The sequence below is a fragment of the Notolepis coatsorum genome (genome assembly GCF_963971535.1).
Source record: "Notolepis coatsorum genome assembly, chromosome: 5".
NCBI lineage: Eukaryota > Metazoa > Chordata > Actinopteri > Aulopiformes > Paralepididae > Notolepis > Notolepis coatsorum.
Window position 1 is genome coordinate 75,522,038 of NC_140169.1, and position 20,844 is coordinate 75,542,881.

Consider the following 20,844-nt stretch of genomic DNA (forward strand, 5'->3'; position numbering starts at 1 on the left):
TCCGGTAAGCAACAACATTTCCTATGAACCCCACACATCTGGTGCCAAAAGTATAGCAAGTAAAAACAAACACTATTGGACCCAGGCCTGTGTCCAACCTTCATCTGGTGCGGCTCAGTGCTGCTGGACTCTCCCGTCTCCTCCCAGAACTGCAACTCTACCTCCAGGTCCTCTGGGAACAAGAACCTCCTGAGAGAAGAAGAGGAGATGACATGAGGAGAGGAGAGAAGAGGAGAGGAGAGAGGAGAAGAGAAGATGAGAGGAGGGAGGAGAGAAGAGGAGAAGAGAAGATGAGAGGATGGAGGAGAGGAGAGGAGAGGAGAGGAGAGGAGAGGAGAGGAGAGGAGAAGAGAGGAGAAGAGGAGAGGAGAAAAGAGGAGATGAGTGAGGAGAGGATAAGAGAAGATAAGAGGAGAGGATAGGAGGGAGGAGAGGAGAGGAGTGAGGAGAGGAGAGGAGAAGAGGAGAAGAGAGGAGAAGAGAAGAGGAGAGAAGAGGAGAGGAGAGGAGGGAGGAGAGGAGATAAGGGGGGGGGGGAGGAGAGGAATTGAAAAACATGAAAGAAGCGACCAGTCACTCACCAGTCGACAGGAATGGGACCAGTCACTCACCAGGTGACATGAATGGGACCAGTCACTCACCAGGTGACAGGAATGGGACCAGTCACTCACCAGTCAACAGGAATGGGACCAGGCACTCACCAGGTGACAGGAATGGGACCAGTCACTCACCAGGTGACAGGAATGGGACCAGGCACTCACCAGGTGACAGGAATGGGACCAGTCACTCACCAGGTGACAGGAATGGGACCAGGCACTCACCAGGTGACAGGAATGGGACCAGTCACTCACCAGGTGACAGGAATGGGACCAGGCACTCACCAGGTGACAGGAATGGGACCAGGCACTCACCAGGTGACAGGAATGGGACCAGGCACTCACCAGGTGACAGGAATGGGACCAGTCACTCACCAGGTGACAGGAATGGGACCAGTCACTCACCAGTCAACAGGAATGGGACCAGTCACTCACCAGGTTACAGGAATGGGACCAGTCACTCACCAGGTGACAGGAATGGGACCAGTCACTCACCAGGTGACAGGAATGGGACCAGTCACTCACCAGGTTACAGGAATGGGACCAGTCACTCACCAGGTTACAGGAATGGGACCAGTTACTCACCAGGTTACAGGAATGGGACCAGTCACTCACCAGGTGACAGGAATGGGACCAGTCACTCACCAGGTGACAGGAATGGGACCAGTCACTCACCAGTCAACAGGAATGGGACCAGTCACTCACCAGGTTACAGGAATGGGACCAGTGTTCTCAAACACCAGCACAGCATGAGAAGGATCTGAGCCCAGAGGAGTGGCGCTGAAGTTGAAATCCAACATGGCCGACGTGAACGGAGAGCGACACAAACTACGGAACACACGGGTGACAGAAATTAGGTCACAACAAACACTGAGACAAGCCCCGCCCTGTTGAGTGTGCGCACACGCATATTATGTCAACACAAGCAGTGCCAAACTAACACGTCAAATAACTCACCAGTGTATCTGCGCACTATAGACTGAGAGGTGATATTTATACTCTCTCCTGGTGAGCTAGCATGACACACTTTGTATCTAAGGATTCACATGTTACCACTGTCTTAAAAACTGCCAGTAACTTTAATGTCAGATGATCCACTGGCTCATTGTTAGGTGTCAGGGACAGAGGAGGAGTTATGATTAAACAAATGTTTGCCTTTCTATCTTTTTCTCCTATCCCCCAATTTAGTCGTTATGCCAATTCCCTTCCTGGTCATGGCACACACTGACCTACTGTCAGTCTCTGATACATGTGGAGTCACCAGCCGCTTTTTTTCACCCGACAGCGAGGAGTTTCATTGGGAGAACGCAGAGGTTCACACTATCTAGCAAAACAAAAGAGATGATTGTGGACTTCAGGAGGTCGGGGGTCAAGGACTACAGCCCCCTCAGCATCGACGGGGCACCGGTTGAGAGAGTGAACAGTTTCAAGTACCTCGGAGCCCACATATCCGAGGACTTGACATGGACCACACACATTGACAGTGTTGTGAAGAAGGCACGACAACGCCTCTACTTCCTCAGGCGCCTAAGGAAGTTCCAAGTCAGTCAGAAGATCCTTAGGAACTTCTACTCATGTACAATAGAGAGCATCCTGACCGGCAACATCACCTCCTGGTTTGGGAATAGCACTGCACAAGACCGTAGCAGACTACAAAGAGTGACACGTTCAGCCGAACGCACAATTAGAGGGGGGCTTCCCACCCTCCAGAACATTTACAACAAGCGGTGCAAGGGGAAGGCTAAGAGAATTATTAAGGACTCGAGCCACCCGAACAACTGCCTCTTTGAACTGCTGCCGTCAGGCAAGCGATACCGGAGTCTTAAGGCGAGCACAGAAAGACTCAGAAGGAGCTTCTATCCCCAGGCCATCAGGCTGCTAAACGAACAAAAATCGCTAAACGAACAATAATCACTATGCAACAACCATCAAATGCACACAGCACACACACCCACACACACGCACACACTCACTCAAACAAACAACACACTGCAGCACCCACTCTCCACACTTTAGATCACACAAACACACTTACACTTTATATTTATTTATTGATAAAGGATTTGCACTACAACTCGTACACCTACTGTGAATTGTACCTAAACTGCACCTCGTCCATTTATGCCTTGCACTATATAGTATTGTATATTAGTACACTGCACAGTATTGTATATTGTATGGTAACTACTAGGGATGTCCCGATCCGATCACGTGATCGGGATCGGGGCCGATCACGTGATTTTCCGAAGATCGGGATCGGCAAAAAAAAAAAAAATTTTTTTTTTTTTTTTTTTTTTACTTTTTTTTTTTTATTCAACAAACATGACCATGTTCACGTCTTAAACTCATACTGAGGCCTTAGTTTTGGTTTTAAATTGCATATCATCATTCATTTATTTATTGTCACAGAGCAGAAGAATTTTGCCAAAACAAACCAATAGTATCCAGCTGCAGAACGGCAGACCAGCCACAATCTCAGACCCAAATAATTTTTATTTAAATTTTTTTTATCCCAATTTCTCACATTACATTCACCCTGAATGTTGACGTTATCCAGGTGAAAAGTTAACTTCATAAATCATTTGATGTATAATTAAATCAAAGGAAATGCGTTTGGGTCTGAGAGTGTGGCTGGTCTGCTGTTCTGCAGCTGGATACTATTGGTTTGTTTTGGCAAAATTCTTCTGCTCTGTGTGACAATAAATAAATGAATGATGATATGCAATTTAAAACCAAAACTAAGGCCTCAGTATGAGTTTAAGACGTGAACATGGTCATGTTTGTTGAAAAAAAAAAATAAAAAAAATAATTTTGATCGGATCGGGAAATATCGGTATCGGTAGATACTCAAAATCACATGATCGGGATCGGATCGGGAGCAAAAAAACGTGATCGGGACATCCCTAGTAACTACGTCTACGAACATTGTACATATGTCTAAACTGAACACTGTGACCTCTTTTTTTACTTCTAATTTTTACTATGTTTTTATTTCATACTTATCTTGTCATGCACAGTCTCTGGAGCGCAACAGTAAGAAGCATTTTGTACAAAAGTATTCTGTACTTCTGTATGACAACTATTAAAGAAACTTGAAACTTGAAACTATCTCCCCCAGATCCCCTCCCTGCTGAACAGCCCCCCCCCCCCCCCCCTATTGGAATTGAACCCAATAACCACAGGTAGATCCTTTTCCCCCATTTTCCTGATCCCCCAACTCTCTCTCTCACATTTAAGCCCAATTAAGGAGTTTCTTTCTTTGACCTAGCCCACTCACCCCTCGGCCTGCAATTCACCTTCCCTTACACACACAGTTACACATACACACACACACTCTCCAGTAATAACACATAAGCTATTCGCTAAAATCGTTACATCTTTGCACCTCATCTCTCTCTTCTCTCAGTAATATCTCTCACACAACAGCATGACATTCCCCAATGATATAGTGTCTCCCTCGTCTCTACTCCTCTAAAGTTTCATCCAACAGCTGTGTATGACATAGCATATCTTAAATGTACATCTTCAGTGACATTTAAGCTCCACTACAACAGGATTATCTCATCCATCTAGAATGCACACTTGTAAGAGTCCAGTGACCGCACCCTCATATCTTAAATGTACATCTTCAGTGACTGCACACTTGCAATGTCCCCCCCCACACACACACACACACACACACACACACACACACACACACACACACACACACACACACACACACACACACACACACACACACACACACACACACACACACACACACACACACACACACACACACACACACACACACACACACACACACACACACACACACACACACACACACACACACACACACACACACACACACACACCCACCCACCCACCCACCCACCCCACCCTCTCAGACATACATGAACACACCGGAATGCACACAGATGTGTGCACACACACACACTCTCATGCAATTGCATACACCAACACTAAGCTTCTCTGCTCTCAGCCTCAGGGGCGGACCTAGCCCATTTGGCGCCCTAGGCGAGATTCACCACTTTTTTTTTTTTTGCTTTTTTCTTCATAGTTCTCTAACGTTAGTCTTTCTTTCCTCAACGTTCAATTCTATCAATGCACAGCGCTCTAGCATGTTCTGACTTATGTGAACACCTAAAGCTGAGGCTCAGACCGACCGACCGTTTTAGATTTTTGGCTCATTTTCCCTTATGTTAGAATTTTTTTAATGTAAAAATAATGGTTGCAGATATAGAGGGGGGCGCCAAAACTGCACAAAAAAAAAAAAATAAATAAAAAAAAAAAAAAAAAAATATATATATATATATATATATTTTTTTTTTGCGCCCCCCTCTGGGTGGCGCTCTAGGCGACCGCCTATATCGCCTGTAGGAAGGTCCGCCCCTGCTCAGCCTGTTCGTGGTACATGAATGCCTAGTGTACACGTAATGCACAGAGAAGCAAAGACGGTATCCCAAGCACACAGCCAAACTCTCTCTCTCTCTCTCTCTCTCTCTCTCTCTCTCTCTCTCTCTCTCTCTCTCTCTCTCTCTCTCTCTCTCTCTCTCTCATTCACACACATCCCCTCTCTCTCTCTCTCTCTGCTGTGTCATGGTATTTCTCTGCCTCACACAAACACAACACAGTATGATAAATAAAAGAACATATCTACGCCACGCCTAATATGGCTTTCCCTGCTCTACGCCTTGGTGACTCATCTAACAGCATTTCTAGCATCAGTGATATAGTGCTCTCTTACTTTGAAACACCTACTATAAATAATCTACTTGCTTAATCCACATCTTTGCGCCTCGTCTCTCTCTAACAGTAACTCTGAAACTATGATAAAACGCTCTCTTTCTTTGAACCACCTTATTATCCCATCTCTGGTCTGACAGCTCTTCATATCTCACAGCATGACAGAATCTTATGATATAGCACTTTCTTCCCCAGGACCACCCAATGATAACTCAACCAATGGTACTCTCCCATTTCTTAATGTAACACATAAACCGCACCTTGATACCCATATTAGGTACTGTGTGCTAATTTACGCCCTACCATCAATTATCAAACCACAGTACGGGGAGTGACCGACCAATATGTATAAATATGTGTGTAAACGAGTAGTCTGGGCTTCATTTTGCAACTGGCTCTTCCTGCATGAAGAGTCCATGCTGTGAAGTCCAGATCTGTTCTGTGGCTTTTCGTGTGTGAATTCAGACTCGAGTAAACCTTTTTAGCAGAATTGCTTGTTCAGCCTGACTCAGTCTCAATTTGATTTGATCAGACCCTCGTTTTTCAAGAAAGAACTCTGCTCATCTTTTTCAATTGGTTTGGCAGAATTGTTCGTCCATCTTACTCAGTCTCCAGCTGACCAATCGTCTTTCCTTCAACTACGAATCCAGTTTTAAACCTAACACCCCCCCCCCCCCCCCCCGACCGACCAGTAGGAGTCGCTGTTTGCAACAACCAGGACTCATACCCCACCGGCTTGCCACCTGTGAACACTGCCAATTGTGTTCGTAGGGACTACTGACCAAGCCGGAGGCACCACTGACAGCGGGAATTGAAGCCAGAGTCTCTGCGGTGGTAGGCGAGTGATGATTACAATTTTAAGATGGAACAGATGGATGGATGACTGTCACAGATAATAACAATCATAGAATGTAACATTTCTGGAAGGACAGATTCAACACTGTGTTCAGAAATCCAACTATAAACCAAACTAATCTAGACTAGACTCAATGAATAAAAATTCTGTCTGGGTCTGTACCTGTGCCTGGTAGGCATTTTATAGGTGAGCTCGGGAGGAGCGGGGCCAGACAACAGGTGCTCGTTGAGGTCGTCCAATGAGAAGAATTTCCAGACCTGAGGCTTGGAGAGCACGCCCATGCTGCCCCCACTCCGCACGTCAATCACCTGGAGCGTGGGGAGCACCCCCAAACCAAGAACATCACACACTGACTGGAGAGGAGACAGCACTGAGCCTGGGGAGGGAGAGAGAGAGAGAGAGAGAGAGAGAGACAAAGACAGAGATAGAGAGACAGAGAGAGAGGCGGAGACAGAGATAGAGATAGAGAGAGAGGGGCAGAGAGACAGAGAAAGGCAGATACAGAGAGAGAGAGAGAGAGAGAGAGGAGTGAGAAAGGAGGGGATAGAGGGACAGCAATGGAGGCAGAGATAGGAGAGAGAAAAGAGAGAGACAGAAAGAGAGAGAGAGAAAGATAAGATAGATACATGTAGAAAGAAAGAATAAGCCTCCATCCATGTGTGAGCACACTGTCTAGGTGTATGTATGTATGTATGTATGTATGTATGTGTGTGTGTGTGTGTGTGTGTGTGTGTGTGTGTGTGTATGTATGTGTGTGTGTGTGTGTGTGTGTGTGTGTGTGTGTGTGTGTGTGTGTGTGTGTGTGTGTGTGTGTGTGTGTGTGTGTGTGTGTGTGTGTGTGTGTGTGTGTGTGTGTGTGTGTGCGTGCGTGCGTGCGTGCGTGCGTGCGTGCGTGCGCGTGCGTGCGTGCGTGTGTGTGTGGTACCGGTAGCGCTGAGGGTGTGGTAGCTGATGCTCCAGTGGTACTGGGCCCGTCTGTGTGGAGTGAACATGGAGTGGAGCAGCAGTTTGGAGCGGGAACAGATGGTTCCTCTGAGACAGTCCAGTTGCAGAGCTGAGAGAACAGAGACATCAGTCCAATCCAATCCACTTTATTTATAAAGCACATTTAAAAACAACAAAGTTGACCAAAGTGCTGTACAAGTCCCACGACATAAGATAAAACATAAACATTTAATAAAAGCACACAATAAAAACAAGTACAATATGTCACATAAAAAGGCAGGTTTCTCAAAAACTGTTTAAAACACAGAGCCAGAGTAAAATAGATGCGTCTTGAGACGTGATTTGAACACCTGCAGAGTGGGGGCCTGCCTAACAGTGGCAGTGGCAGCTCATTCCAGAGCTTTGGTGCGGCCACAGCGAAAGCACGCCCCCCCCCCCCCCCCCCCCCTAAGCATCAATTCTAAAAACACACAGGAAGCCAGTGGAGGGCAGCCAGCACATGGGGAAATGTGCTCCTGCTTTCGTGTTCCCGTTAGCAGACGGGCAGCGGCGTTCTGAACTGGCCTGACTGATGCCAACACAGGTTACAGGGCATTACAGTAATCAAGGCGAGAGGTCATAAAAGCGTGGATTACAGTTTCAAAAACAGAACGGGATAAAAAAAGGTTTGACCTTGGACAGCCTCCTAAGTTGGAAAAAACTCTTTCCCACCACAGCATTGATCTGCTTGTCCAACTTTAGGTCACAATCAAACTTCACCCCTAGGTTGGTGACAGTTGGCTTCACAAAAAGCCCAAGGTGCCCAAGTCACCAGGTGGAGAATGAATGAATGAATGAATGAATGAATGAATGAATGAATGAATGAATGAATGAATGAATGAATGAATGAATGAATGAATGAATGAATGAATGAATGAAAACTTTATTTAACAGATTGCAGAATGGGTACAATACAGTACGGCTCAATACACACAATTGTTAAGGGGATGCAGACCAGAGAAAGGCGTTTGTCTTGTTTACATCATCAGGGTCCCCCATTTTTTATTCATAGTGACAATTATGACATACACAACATACATGACATCATGACATTTATGGCATAGGGACATACATGACATACAGGTATATAGTACTGTTACATTTGTGACATATACGATATGCAAATATACAGTACTGTTACCCATAGATCCTAACAGAGAATATATACATACAGTGGGGAGGAGACTGTACATTAGGAGGGGGTGGGCGGGTGGGAGAGAAATATACATACGGTGGGACTGGGGAGGGAATATATACATACGGTGGGGAGGAGACTGTCTATTTGGAGGGGGTGGGGGGATCTGGATATTTACGGTGGCCAGTTTCGAATTGCAGCCTCCAGTAAGTGCTCTTTAAGAGCGGTTTTGAATGTGGGTAGGGATTCACATTCCTTTACAGCTTTGGGTAGGGCGTTCCACATTGATGTGGCATAATTGCGAAACATGTTTAGTCCCTTGTTTGAGCCGAATCTGGGTTTAACATGATTTGTTGAGCTTCCTCTGGTGTTGTTGTCATGGTATTCACTGAACTTTGGGAAGTATTTTGACATGTACATGGGTACCTTAGTCGTATAGTGTATCTTGTAGACCAGGCCCATTGCAAGTTGCTGTACTCTGTCGTCTACTCTAAGCCATCCTAGGTTGTCAAAGTGGGCAGGGGTGAGGTGGGTTCTAGGAGTAAGGTCAAGTAGTAGTCTGACCAGTTTGTTTTGTGATGTTTGTAATCTTGTTTTTAGCGCCTTTGAGGTGCTTTGGTACCATGAGCTGCAAGCATAGTTGTAGTACCCTTGAATGAGTGCTCCTGCCAGAGTCTTCAGGGTATTCTTGTTTCTTGAGAGGAGATCCGGTACAAGGATCTAGTTCGTTGGTTGACTTTTTTTATTACATTGGATGTCATTTTGTCACAGGAAAGATTTGCCTCTAGGATGGAACCTAGGTAGGTAATTTCATCTTTCCTTGTGACAATATTGTCACCCACTGTAACTGAGAAGCCGTCGGTCTTGCTGAGTTTGTTATTTGATGCAAAGAGAATGGACTCTGTTTTACCCAGGTGTAATGATAGTTTGTTATCAGCGAGCCAGGTGCAGATTCTGCCGAGTTCTGAGCTGAGGGTTTTTTCAACCTGTAACTTGTTCTTGTCAGCAGGGCTGAGTCGTCCGCGAACAAGAACAAGTTGCAGTCACATGCTGACGACATGTCATTTGCATAAATTAGGAACAGTAGCGGTCCTAGTATGCTTCCTTGTGGAACACCACAGCTCACTGTGAGGGGGAGGGATAGAGTACCGTTTACCTCCACCATCTGTTCTCTCCCCTCAAGGTAGGATTGCATCGTATTATTTGCCCGTGTCCACCTCTTGTTTGATGTGGTCGTTCAAATAGAGAAGGCACGTGTCAGTGGAGTGGGATGTTCTGAAGCCAGATTGGAATTCGTAGATTCTATTTTTTCCCGCTAAGTACTTTTCGACCTGTTCGTAGACAATTTTTTCCATGACTTTCGAGATGGAGGTAAGAATAGAAACAGGGCGGTAGTTGCCTGGGTCTAATTTGCTGCCCATTTTGTGCAGGGGGGTCACTCTCGCAATTTTGAAGTCCTTGGGGACGTGTCCCTGTTTTATGGAGAGGTTTATTATGTGTGTGATTACTGGGGTGATGGCGGCTGCTGAGTCTCTGAGGAATTTGGAGGGGATGTTGTCATGGCCAGTGGCCTTGTTAGGTTGGAGGGCGCTCAGTTTTTTGAGTACTTCATCTGTTGTTACCATTTCTAGTTTGAAGTCGTCTTTGCGGACCCCTAGGCTTTTGTAGTAGGCTATGATGTGTTCTACCCCAAAATGCCCTGAGTGGGAGGGTAGTTAACACTTTAAGGACCAGCCACAAGTTTATACGGGTTTCGGTGCCATGCGTTGTGGACCAGAGGCACGTATATAGCCGTGGCAAGTTGTTATTGTTTTATTCCATATTAATAACCGGATCAAGATCCCTGATCGACTCCCCGATCGACTCTGCAGATCTACCCTCGGCAACATGCAATACCGGCCAGATCCTCTTAGGGGCGCCATCGCTCCACTGCAGTATCATTGTGGGCGAGTGGAATAATTTTTTTGCCTCCAAAGGAGTATCATATTACTCTGATCCCAAAGCAACATCATGCACCGTGTATCACGTTTCGAATCGCAGATCTCACCATGGAATAAGGGGATTTATCATCAACCAATGGACATATCGATCTACCAGATGCCGATCGATAATGGGGAAATGCTGTAGGATATCCCACGGGCTGACGGTAAGACCTTATTCACCTAAATTACAGCCGGAACAGACATTGTTGTGAGACGCAAGCATTCGATCAGTGAATGTGGCTACTTACACGGACACTTTATTGGTAATCAATAACTTGACCATGTGCCCCCACAGTTGAAAACATTGCGCTAAACCTAAAGTGCCCTTTTGAGTGGAAAAAACTAGAGGACGTGCCCATTGGTGCCATTCCAATGGTTAAACTTGACCATGTGCCCCCACAGTTGAAAACATTGCGCTAAAGTGCCCCTTTGAGTGGCGAAAATAAGAGGATGTGCCCTATTGGTGCCCCTCCAATGGTCTAAACTTGACCATGTGCCACCATGGTTGAAAAACGTCATGCTAAAGTGCCCTATTGAGTGGTGAAAACATAGCAAGAAAATTAAATAACGTGTCTTAATGACTGCTCTGTTAGTGGATAAAATGTGATGCTGCTTACTAGGGCAGGCTTTCCCAAAGTGGGTGCCATGATGAAGACAGTCTAGGGGTGTTGCAAAATAGTTAAAGCCTGCTTATATTCTAAACACATTATATGGCCATTAGCAAATATTTTCTGAGTTTTTGCAAGAAACCGATTCTAACATGTTGATGTTTCTCGATCTGCACTGTCACAATTTTTTCCCCCAATGTATCCTTTAGGTTAGGTTAGAGTAAGTTAGTTTAACTGAGGCACAAAGTCCAAGCATGCTGGGAACTTGAGGCACAACTCTGAGCAGCCCTGTCACTACAATATTCCATCCATTTAATTTTTCAGTTTGAGACACGTCCCCTCTTGAATGTTCAGATGCCAGAGGGCTTAATGCAGTCTGAGCTGTAACCCTGCACCCTACTGCTGTGTGTGAGGTAGGTAATACAGCAAGCTTTATTTGAAGTTGCAAATATTGAGTTTGTTTTACCAATTATGCATTAAGCTTCTCTTTGAAAAATTGGGTCCAAAGCAACAATAGTAAGGGAGGAGATAAGGATACAGGTATGTATTTGTAAGTCCTCACTACTAGCTATGTGTTGATTTGGAATGTCTTTGTCTAGTGGCTGTGAGGAGTATTAGAGTATTAGTGTATGGAATGTCGTGGTGTTTTTTAGCACGTTTTAGTTTTCTCTGAGATGTCTCCGTTTGTTGTTTTATTGATATTTGTTGTTTTATTGATATTTGATTTGTTATATATGTTTGTATATTTGTTATTGTTCTATATTAGACAATTTGGCATACATATTTGTTTGTATGTCTGATTTTGATGGTTTAATGTTCTATAATGGTTTGTATATTTTATTGGTGTTTTATTGATATTTGTTTTGTTTTTATGTTGTTTTATTGATTATTCTTGTTAAATGTTTATATGTTTGGATCCAGACCCCAGGAAGAATAGTCGCTGCTGAGGCAGTGACTAATGGGGATCTGAAATAAAGAAATATGCATTACTAAATACTAATGTATGTACACTGCAAGTGCTTTTATTGATGGCAGTATGTTTTAGCCTAGGCTACTGTAGGCTAGCTGTATTACTACTGTAGCTAGCTAACTAAACAGGTACCTTGCTTAGCTGATTATATGCTAACCTGTGTTCTCAATTTAGAAATAAAGTGTACAAATTATTTTAGTATAATGTGCACAAAATATACCCATAGTACTTTAAAGTTCAGTGTGAATTGCTTTTTAAAGCTAACTTAAGAGTGGTAGTAAACTTAAAAGTGGGTTTAGCATTGGCCTATATTCTATGATTACAGAATGCCAAGGAAAGAAAGAAATCGGAAGAATATTAAAAAGCAGCTGAGAAAGCTTCTCTTGGAAAATTGGGTCCAAAGCAACAATAGTAAGGGAGGAGATAAGGATACAGGTATGTATTTGTAAGTCCTCACTACTAGCTATGTGTACAAGCTTGTCTCACAGAGCCATAGTTTGGATTATAACTGCGAATCTGGTGCTAACATGGCCAATAATGCTTATTTTGGACAGAAAAATGTGTCTTAAACATTTAAATTGACCAACCATAGACCCTTTTTATTCCAATTAAGGCAAGAGGGCTAGTGGTAGTGCTATATGAGATTATTTTATAATACAATTATAACATTGTAGGCTACAGTATGAATATTATATACAGTACAATTATATTACTATTATAAAACAAATATTATTTGCTCCACCTTAGATAAAGACAGTACAGACAATGAAGATGGAGATATTCAAGAGGGAAATAATGATATCAGGAAGAGAGATGGTGCAGAAGTGGAGGAAAGAGAAAATGCAGATGATTCTATGGAGAGAAATGATGAAGAAGTTGAGGAAAGAGAGAATGCAGATGATGCTATGGAGAGAAATGATGATGAAGACGGTCATGGAGATGCTAAAGAAAGCGAGGATGAAAATGATGATAGGGAGAGAAATTATTAAAACGACACAACAACAAATAACTTGAATGCTCTCCTGTTGCCATTAAAATATCCCACTGATCCAGCCAGTATCCAGGTACAATATATTAAAGGAACACTCCAACATTTTGGGAAATTAGCTTATTTGCCATCTACCCTGGAGTTAGACAAGAAGATACATACCTTTTTCTTCTCTGTGCATGCAGCAGGAGTAGGAAGACGTTGGGAACTAGGCTAATGGAGGAACCTACTTTTCCAGTGACTGACGCTAAGCTAGGCTAACGTGCTTGTCTTCCTACTCCTACTGCATGCACAGAGAAGAAAAAGGTATGTATCTTAACACTCCAAGATTTTGGGAACCCTGTGTGGCCAGCTGGGGGTATTGTGGGTGTGGCTCTGGCACCGGCGTGTATTTCCGCCTCGCCGGATGGCGGCTGAAACGAACACTTCTAGTTGGGAACGGGCGATGGCAGCAGCATTCATTTCCCCACGCATGTTACCAGACGAGAGAGAGTGTGGCGAGTAAATACTCAAGTGTCCTGGTGAGTAATTTAACTATAGTGTAAAGCGTTTATCATTATGGCATTGTCATGTCGCTAGGTTTAGGTGCACTGTCGGGTATAAATAGTATAATACAGACTGTCCTGATTTCCCTCAGGTTGGGGGAATAGTCGTACCGTTGCATTCCGGGTGTGTGCTGGGTGTGGCGTTTACTATGCCGGGTGTTTCATTCAATGTGTAAGTTTAAGCTCTCTCTCGTTTGTGTCTATTGCCATGCATTCCATTGTATCGTTATGTGATTATGTGTGTGTGTTTTATGATAAATGTGGTGAAGCTAAGTGGTAATTATAAGTGTTCGCCTTTTATAGTGTGCAACAAGCAGCATGTTAAGTAGGTTATATTATGAATATTATGCTTGGATATTCATTGTTCCATTTCCATGTCATAACTGCTTTGGCTATTTTAGGTTAGGGTGAGCAGTAGGGTGGATTCAGTCTGTCTCTCTTTTTATTACGTATTTCGTGACAACTCTATTTGTATTAAAGTCAACTTATTCTTCTATTCCAATATTCAATAAAGATAATTATATTTAATATTAATTGCTTGGTCTGTCTGTTATATACCCTAAGCCTCATGGTTACATAGTTAGACAAGAAGATGCATACATTTTTCTTCTCTGTGCATGCAGTAGGAGTAGGAAGACGTTGGGAACTAGGCTAATGGAGGAACCTACTTCCAGTGACTGACGCTAAGCTAGGCTAATGGTGCACGTCTTCCTACTCCTACTGCATGGACAGAGAAGAAAAAAGGTATGTATCTTCTTGTCTAACTCCAGGCTAGATGGCAAATAAGCTAATTTCCCAAAATGTTGGAGTTTTCCTTTAAGTTTAATGGAGAGATTGGGGAAGATAGAGAGGGGGAGGGAGAGAGAGGGGGAGAGATAGAGGAGAGAAGGAGAGGACAGAAGAATAGGAGAGGACATGAGGAGAGAAGGAGAGGACAGGAGTAGAGAAGGGGAGTACAGGAGGAGAGAATGAGAGGACAGGAGGAGAAAACAGGAGTATATGAGGACAGAAGGAGAGGAGAGAAGGAGAGTTAGGAAAGAGAAAGGAAAAAGCTCAACGGCACTCGAATTAACTTTAACTGTTAAACTGTTTTATATCCTGTAAAATATATGTTGTAAATAGCTTTTAAAGAATAGGTTCACTATTTTTCAACCCAGACCATATTAAAATGCTGTTTCCCAAATATGTAAATTCCTCACTGATATCTTTAGCATTGAGAAATGTACCACTGCAGCAATGGTTTAAACTTTAGGCCTTCTAACACCATGATAATTTACTTTTCAAACACCATGGTCCGTGTACGTTTTTATAGTTCGTTTTTTGTTTCAAACGGAAATACAAAAAAACGAGAAAAAAACGGAAATAGCCTACGAGGTGTTTTCCTATTTCCGTTTGAAACCAAAATCGAAAAAACTGAAATACGGAGCTGTTTTTCGTATTTTGGTGTCAGAATCAAATGAAAAAAAGGAGTAAATAATGGGGCGATTTTGGTCTGTGTACGTTTTGATAGTTCGTTTTTTGTTTTTAACGGAACCACGAATATGTATAACATAAATATATGCTTTTACATTGAAAAACGTACTTGTCACGTGGTTCCGTTCTCCATTCTTCACATCAAAAACGAAAAACGTACACGGACCAAAATCGGCCCATTATTTACTCCTTTTTTTCATTTGATTCTGACACAAAAATACGAAAAACAGCTCCGTATTTCGGTTTCCCCCGTTTTTGCGATTTTGGTTTTAAACGGAAATAGGAAAACACCTTGTATTTCCGGTTTTAAACGAAAAACGAACTATCAAAACATACACGACCCACCATGATAAATCCACCTTTCAATCTGCGTCAGTGCAGCGGTCACCAAAAGCTACGCTAGCCTTTAAGCACTGCGGTCAAGTGAGCCGTCTTTTGCTTTTGCGTGGTCAAGTGAGCCGCTCTTGTTTTTCGAGTGCGCGATTAGTTCCAGGTTTACGGTAATGCATTCAAACAACCCTGGGAGGCTGTTGTAATGAACCGACGTGACTTTTGAACACAGTCTCGCAAGTAGATCTTACAGAAATACTTAATATGACATTGAATGCACATCGAATCAATAGGACGTTTAGTCTAATCAATAGGACATTTCGTATGTATTGTGCAGTATTATTGAACATCGAATCAATAGGACGCGCAGTATATTCGACCACTAAACAAAAGCTACAGACAATTCCACAGAGGAACACTTCCGGTGAGGATTTCAAAGTAAAGGATGGCATGTGGTTCATTTCTATTATTTCATAAGTAGTTTATTACACTGCCATGTTTGTACTTAATACTTCTCAAGACTACTTGCACAAATAATATTAACTACTTTTACTGTGTACTTTGAGTAATTTGAGTTTCAAAGTCCTTTTTATAGAACAATGAGTATTTTCGACTAACTTTGATGTGGGATAAAAAAAAGATTTTCCCATAAGCACTTTATGAAACTGCCATGGTTGTACTTAGTACCCCTTAGACTACCTGTACAAATTATATGAAATATTTTTACTGTGTACTTTTTGAGTAATTTCAGTTTCAAAGTCCCCAGAATCAGCATTTTCGACTAACTTTGATGTGGGATAAAAAAAGATTTTCCCATAAGCACCTTATGAAACTGCCATGGTTGTACTTAGTACCTCTTAGACTACGTGTACAAATTATATGAAATATTTTTACTGTGTACTTTTTGAGTAATTTGAGTTTCAAAGTCCCCAGAATCAGCATTTTCTACTAACTTTGATGTGGGATAAAAAAAGATTTTCCCATAAGCACCTTATGAAACTGCCATGGTTGTACTTAGTACCTCTTAGACTACTTGTACAAATTATATGAAATATTTTTACTGTGTACTTTTTGAGTAATTTCAGTTTTAAAGTCCTCAGAATCAGCATTTTCGACTAACTTTGATGTGGGATAAAAAAAGATTTTCCCATAAGCACTTGATGAAACTGCCATGGTTGTACTTAGTACCTCTTAGACTACTTGTACAAATTATATGAAATATTTTCACTGTGTACTTTTTGAGTAATTTCAGTTTTAAAGTCCTCAGAATCAGCATTTTCGACTAACTTTGATGTGGGATAAAAAAAGATTTTCCCATAAGCACTTTATGAAACTGCCATGGTTGTACTTAGTACCTCTTAGACTACCTGTACAAATTATATGAAATATTTTTACTGTGTACTTTTTGAGTAATTTCAGTTTTAAAGTCCCCAGAATCAGCATTTTCGACTAACTTTGATGTGGGATAAAAAAAGATTTTCCCATAAGCACTTGATGAAACTGCCATGGTTGTACTTAGTACCTCTTATACTACCTGTACAAATTATATGAAATATTTTTACTGTGTACTTTTTGAGTAATTTCAGTTTCAAAGTCCTCAGAATCAGCATTTTCGACTAACTTTGATGTGGGATAAAAAAAGATTTTCCCATAAGCACCTTATGAAACTGCCATGGTTGTACTTAGTACCTCTTAGACTACGTGTACAAATTATATGAAATATTTTTACTGTGTACTTTTTGAGTAATTTGAGTTTCAAAGTCCTCAGAATCAGCATTTTCGACTAACTTTGATGTTGGATAAAAACAATTCTTCCCATAAGCACTTTATGAAACTGCCATGGTTGTACTTAGTACCTCTTAGACTACCTGTACAAATTATATGAAATATTTTTACTGTGTACTTTTTGAGTAATTTCAGTTTCAAAGTCCCCAGAATCAGCATTTTCGACTAACTTTGATGTGGGATAAAAAAAGATTTTCCCATAAGCACCTTATGAAACTGCCATGGTTGTACTTAGTACCTCTTAGACTACTTGTACAAATTATATGAAATATTTTTACTGTGTACTTTTTGAGTAATTTCAGTTTTAAAGTCCTCAGAATCAGCATTTTCGACTAACTTTGATGTGGGATAAAAAAAGATTTTCCCATAAGCACTTGATGAAACTGCCATGGTTGTACTTAGTACCTCTTAGACTACCTGTACAAATTATATGAAATATTTTTACTGTGTACTTTTTGAGTAATTTCAGTTTCAAAGTCCCCAGAATCAGCATTTTCGACTAACTTTGATGTGGGATAAAAAAAGATTTTCCCATAAGCACCTTATGAAACTGCCATGGTTGTACTTAGTACCTCTTAGACTACGTGTACAAATTATATGAAATATTTTTACTGTGTACTTTTTGAGTAATTTGAGTTTCAAAGTCCCCAGAATCAGCATTTTCGACTAACTTTGATGTGGGATAAAAAAAGATTTTCCCATAAGCACCTTATGAAACTGCCATGGTTGTACTTAGTACCTCTTAGACTACTTGTACAAATTATATGAAATATTTTTACTGTGTACTTTTTGAGTAATTTCAGTTTTAAAGTCCCCAGAATCAGCATTTTCGACTAACTTTGATGTGGGATAAAAAAAGATTTTCCCATAAGCACCTTATGAAACTGCCATGGTTGTACTTAGTACCTCTTAGACTACCTGTACAAATTATATGAAATATTTTTACTGTGTACTTTTTGAGTAATTTGAGTTTCAAAGTCCTCAGAATCAGCATTTTCGACTAACTTTGATGTGGGATAAAAAAAGATTTTCCCATAAGCACTTTATGAAACTGCCATGGTTGTACTTAGTACCTCTTAGACTACCTGTACAAATTATATGAAATATTTTTACTGTGTACTTTTTGAGTAATTTCAGTTTTAAAGTCCCCAGAATCAGCATTTTCGACTAACTTTGATGTGGGATAAAAAAAGATTTTCCCATAAGCACTTGATGAAACTGCCATGGTTGTACTTAGTACCTCTTAGACTACCTGTACAAATTATATGAAATATTTTTACTGTGTACTTTTTGAGTAATTTCAGTTTCAAAGTCCTCAGAATCAGCATTTTCGACTAACTTTGATGTGGGATAAAAAAAGATTTTCCCATAAGCACCTTATGAAACTGCCATGGTTGTACTTAGTACCTCTTAGACTACGTGTACAAATTATATGAAATATTTTTACTGTGTACTTTTTGAGTAATTTGAGTTTCAAAGTCCTCAGAATCAGCATTTTCGACTAACTTTGATGTTGGATAAAAACAATTCTTCCCATAAGCACTTTATGAAACTGCCATGGTTGTACTTAGTACCTCTTAGACTACCTGTACAAATTATATGAAATATTTTTACTGTGTACTTTTTGAGTAATTTCAGTTTCAAAGTCCCCAGAATCAGCATTTTCGACTAACTTTGATGTGGGATAAAAAAAGATTTTCCCATAAGCACCTTATGAAACTGCCATGGTTGTACTTAGTACCTCTTAGACTACTTGTACAAATTATATGAAATATTTTTACTGTGTACTTTTTGAGTAATTTCAGTTTTAAAGTCCTCAGAATCAGCATTTTCGACTAACTTTGATGTGGGATAAAAAAAGATTTTCCCATAAGCACTTGATGAAACTGCCATGGTTGTACTTAGTACCTCTTAGACTACCTGTACAAATTATATGAAATATTTTTACTGTGTACTTTTTGAGTAATTTCAGTTTCAAAGTCCCCAGAATCAGCATTTTCGACTAACTTTGATGTGGGATAAAAAAAGATTTTCCCATAAGCACCTTATGAAACTGCCATGGTTGTACTTAGTACCTCTTAGACTACGTGTACAAATTATATGAAATATTTTTACTGTGTACTTTTTGAGTAATTTGAGTTTCAAAGTCCCCAGAATCAGCATTTTCGACTAACTTTGATGTGGGATAAAAAAAGATTTTCCCATAAGCACCTTATGAAACTGCCATGGTTGTACTTAGTACCTCTTAGACTACTTGTACAAATTATATGAAATATTTTTACTGTGTACTTTTTGAGTAATTTCAGTTTTAAAGTCCCCAGAATCAGCATTTTCGACTAACTTTGATGTGGGATAAAAAAAGATTTTCCCATAAGCACCTTATGAAACTGCCATGGTTGTACTTAGTACCTCTTAGACTACCTGTACAAATTATATGAAATATTTTTACTGTGTACTTTTTGAGTAATTTGAGTTTCAAAGTCCTCAGAATCAGCATTTTCGACTAACTTTGATGTTGGATAAAAACAATTCTTCCCATAAGCACTTGATGAAACTGCCATGGTTGTACTTAGTACCTCTTAGACTACCTGTACAAATTATATGAAATATTTTTACTGTGTACTTTTTGAGTAATTTGAGTTTCAAAGTCCCCAGAATCAGCATTTTCGACTAACTTTGATGTGGGATAAAAAAAGATTTTCCCATAAGCACCTTATGAAACTGCCATGGTTGTACTTAGTACCTCTTAGACTACTTGTACAAATTATATGAAATATTTTTACTGTGTACTTTTTGAGTAATTTCAGTTTTAAAGTCCTCAGAATCAGCATTTTCGACTAACTTTGATGTGGGATAAAAAAAGATTTTCCCATAAGCACTTGATGAAACTGCCATGGTTGTACTTAGTACCTCTTAGACTACCTGTACAAATTATATGAAATATTTTTACTGTGTACTTTTTGAGTAATTTCAGTTTCAAAGTCCCCAGAATCAGCATTTTCGACTAACTTTGATGTGGGATAAAAAAAGATTTTCCCATAAGCACCTTATGAAACTGCCATGGTTGTACTTAGTACCTCTTAGACTACCTGTACAAATTATATGAAATATTTTTACTGTGTACTTTTTGAGTAATTTGAGTTTCAAAGTCCTCAGAATCAGCATTTTCGACTAACTTTGATGTTGGATAAAAACAATTCTTCCCATAAGCACTTGATGAAACTGCCATGGTTGTACTTAGTACCTCTTAGACTACCTGTACAAATTATATGAAATATTTTTACTGTGTACTTTTTGAGTAATTTGAGTTTCAAAGTCCCCAGAATCAGCATTTTCGACTAACTTTGATGTGGGATAAAAAAAGATTTTCCCATAAGCACCTTATGAAACTGCCATGGTTGTACTTAGTACCTCTTAGACTACTTGTACAAATTATATGAAATATTTTCACTGTGTACTTTTTGAGTAATTTCAGTTTTAAAGTCCTCAGAATCAGCATTTTCGACTAACTTTGATGTGGGATAAAAAAAGATTTTCCCATAAGCACTTTATGAAACTGCCATGGTTGTACTTAGTACCTCTTAGACTACCTGTACAAATTATATGAAATATTTTTACTGTGTACTTTTTGAGTAATTTCAGTTTCAAAGTCCCCAGAATCAGCATTTTCGACTAACTTTGATGTGGGATAAAAAAAGATTTTCCCATAAGCACCTTATGAAACTGCCATGGTTGTACTTAGTACCTCTTAGACTACTTGTACAAATTATATGAAATATTTTTACTGTGTACTTTTTGAGTAATTTCAGTTTTAAAGTCCCCAGAATCAGCATTTTCGAC

General features: G+C 40.7%; 1 protein-coding gene across 1 annotated transcript in view; it reads right to left on the bottom strand.

Annotated features, from left to right (window-relative positions):
* The window catches only part of cfap65 (cilia and flagella associated protein 65), a gene marked incomplete at both ends in the record, with an annotated part of 148,953 nt that overhangs the window by 32,172 nt on the left and 95,937 nt on the right, over positions 1-20,844 (bottom strand). Inside the window, 4 exons of the mRNA XM_084314146.1 lie at positions 99-189; positions 1,302-1,424; positions 6,367-6,580; positions 7,130-7,258. Of these exons, the coding sequence (XP_084170272.1) occupies positions 99-189; positions 1,302-1,424; positions 6,367-6,580; positions 7,130-7,258 (557 nt within the window). The remainder of the gene's footprint in view (positions 1-98; positions 190-1,301; positions 1,425-6,366; positions 6,581-7,129; positions 7,259-20,844) is intronic.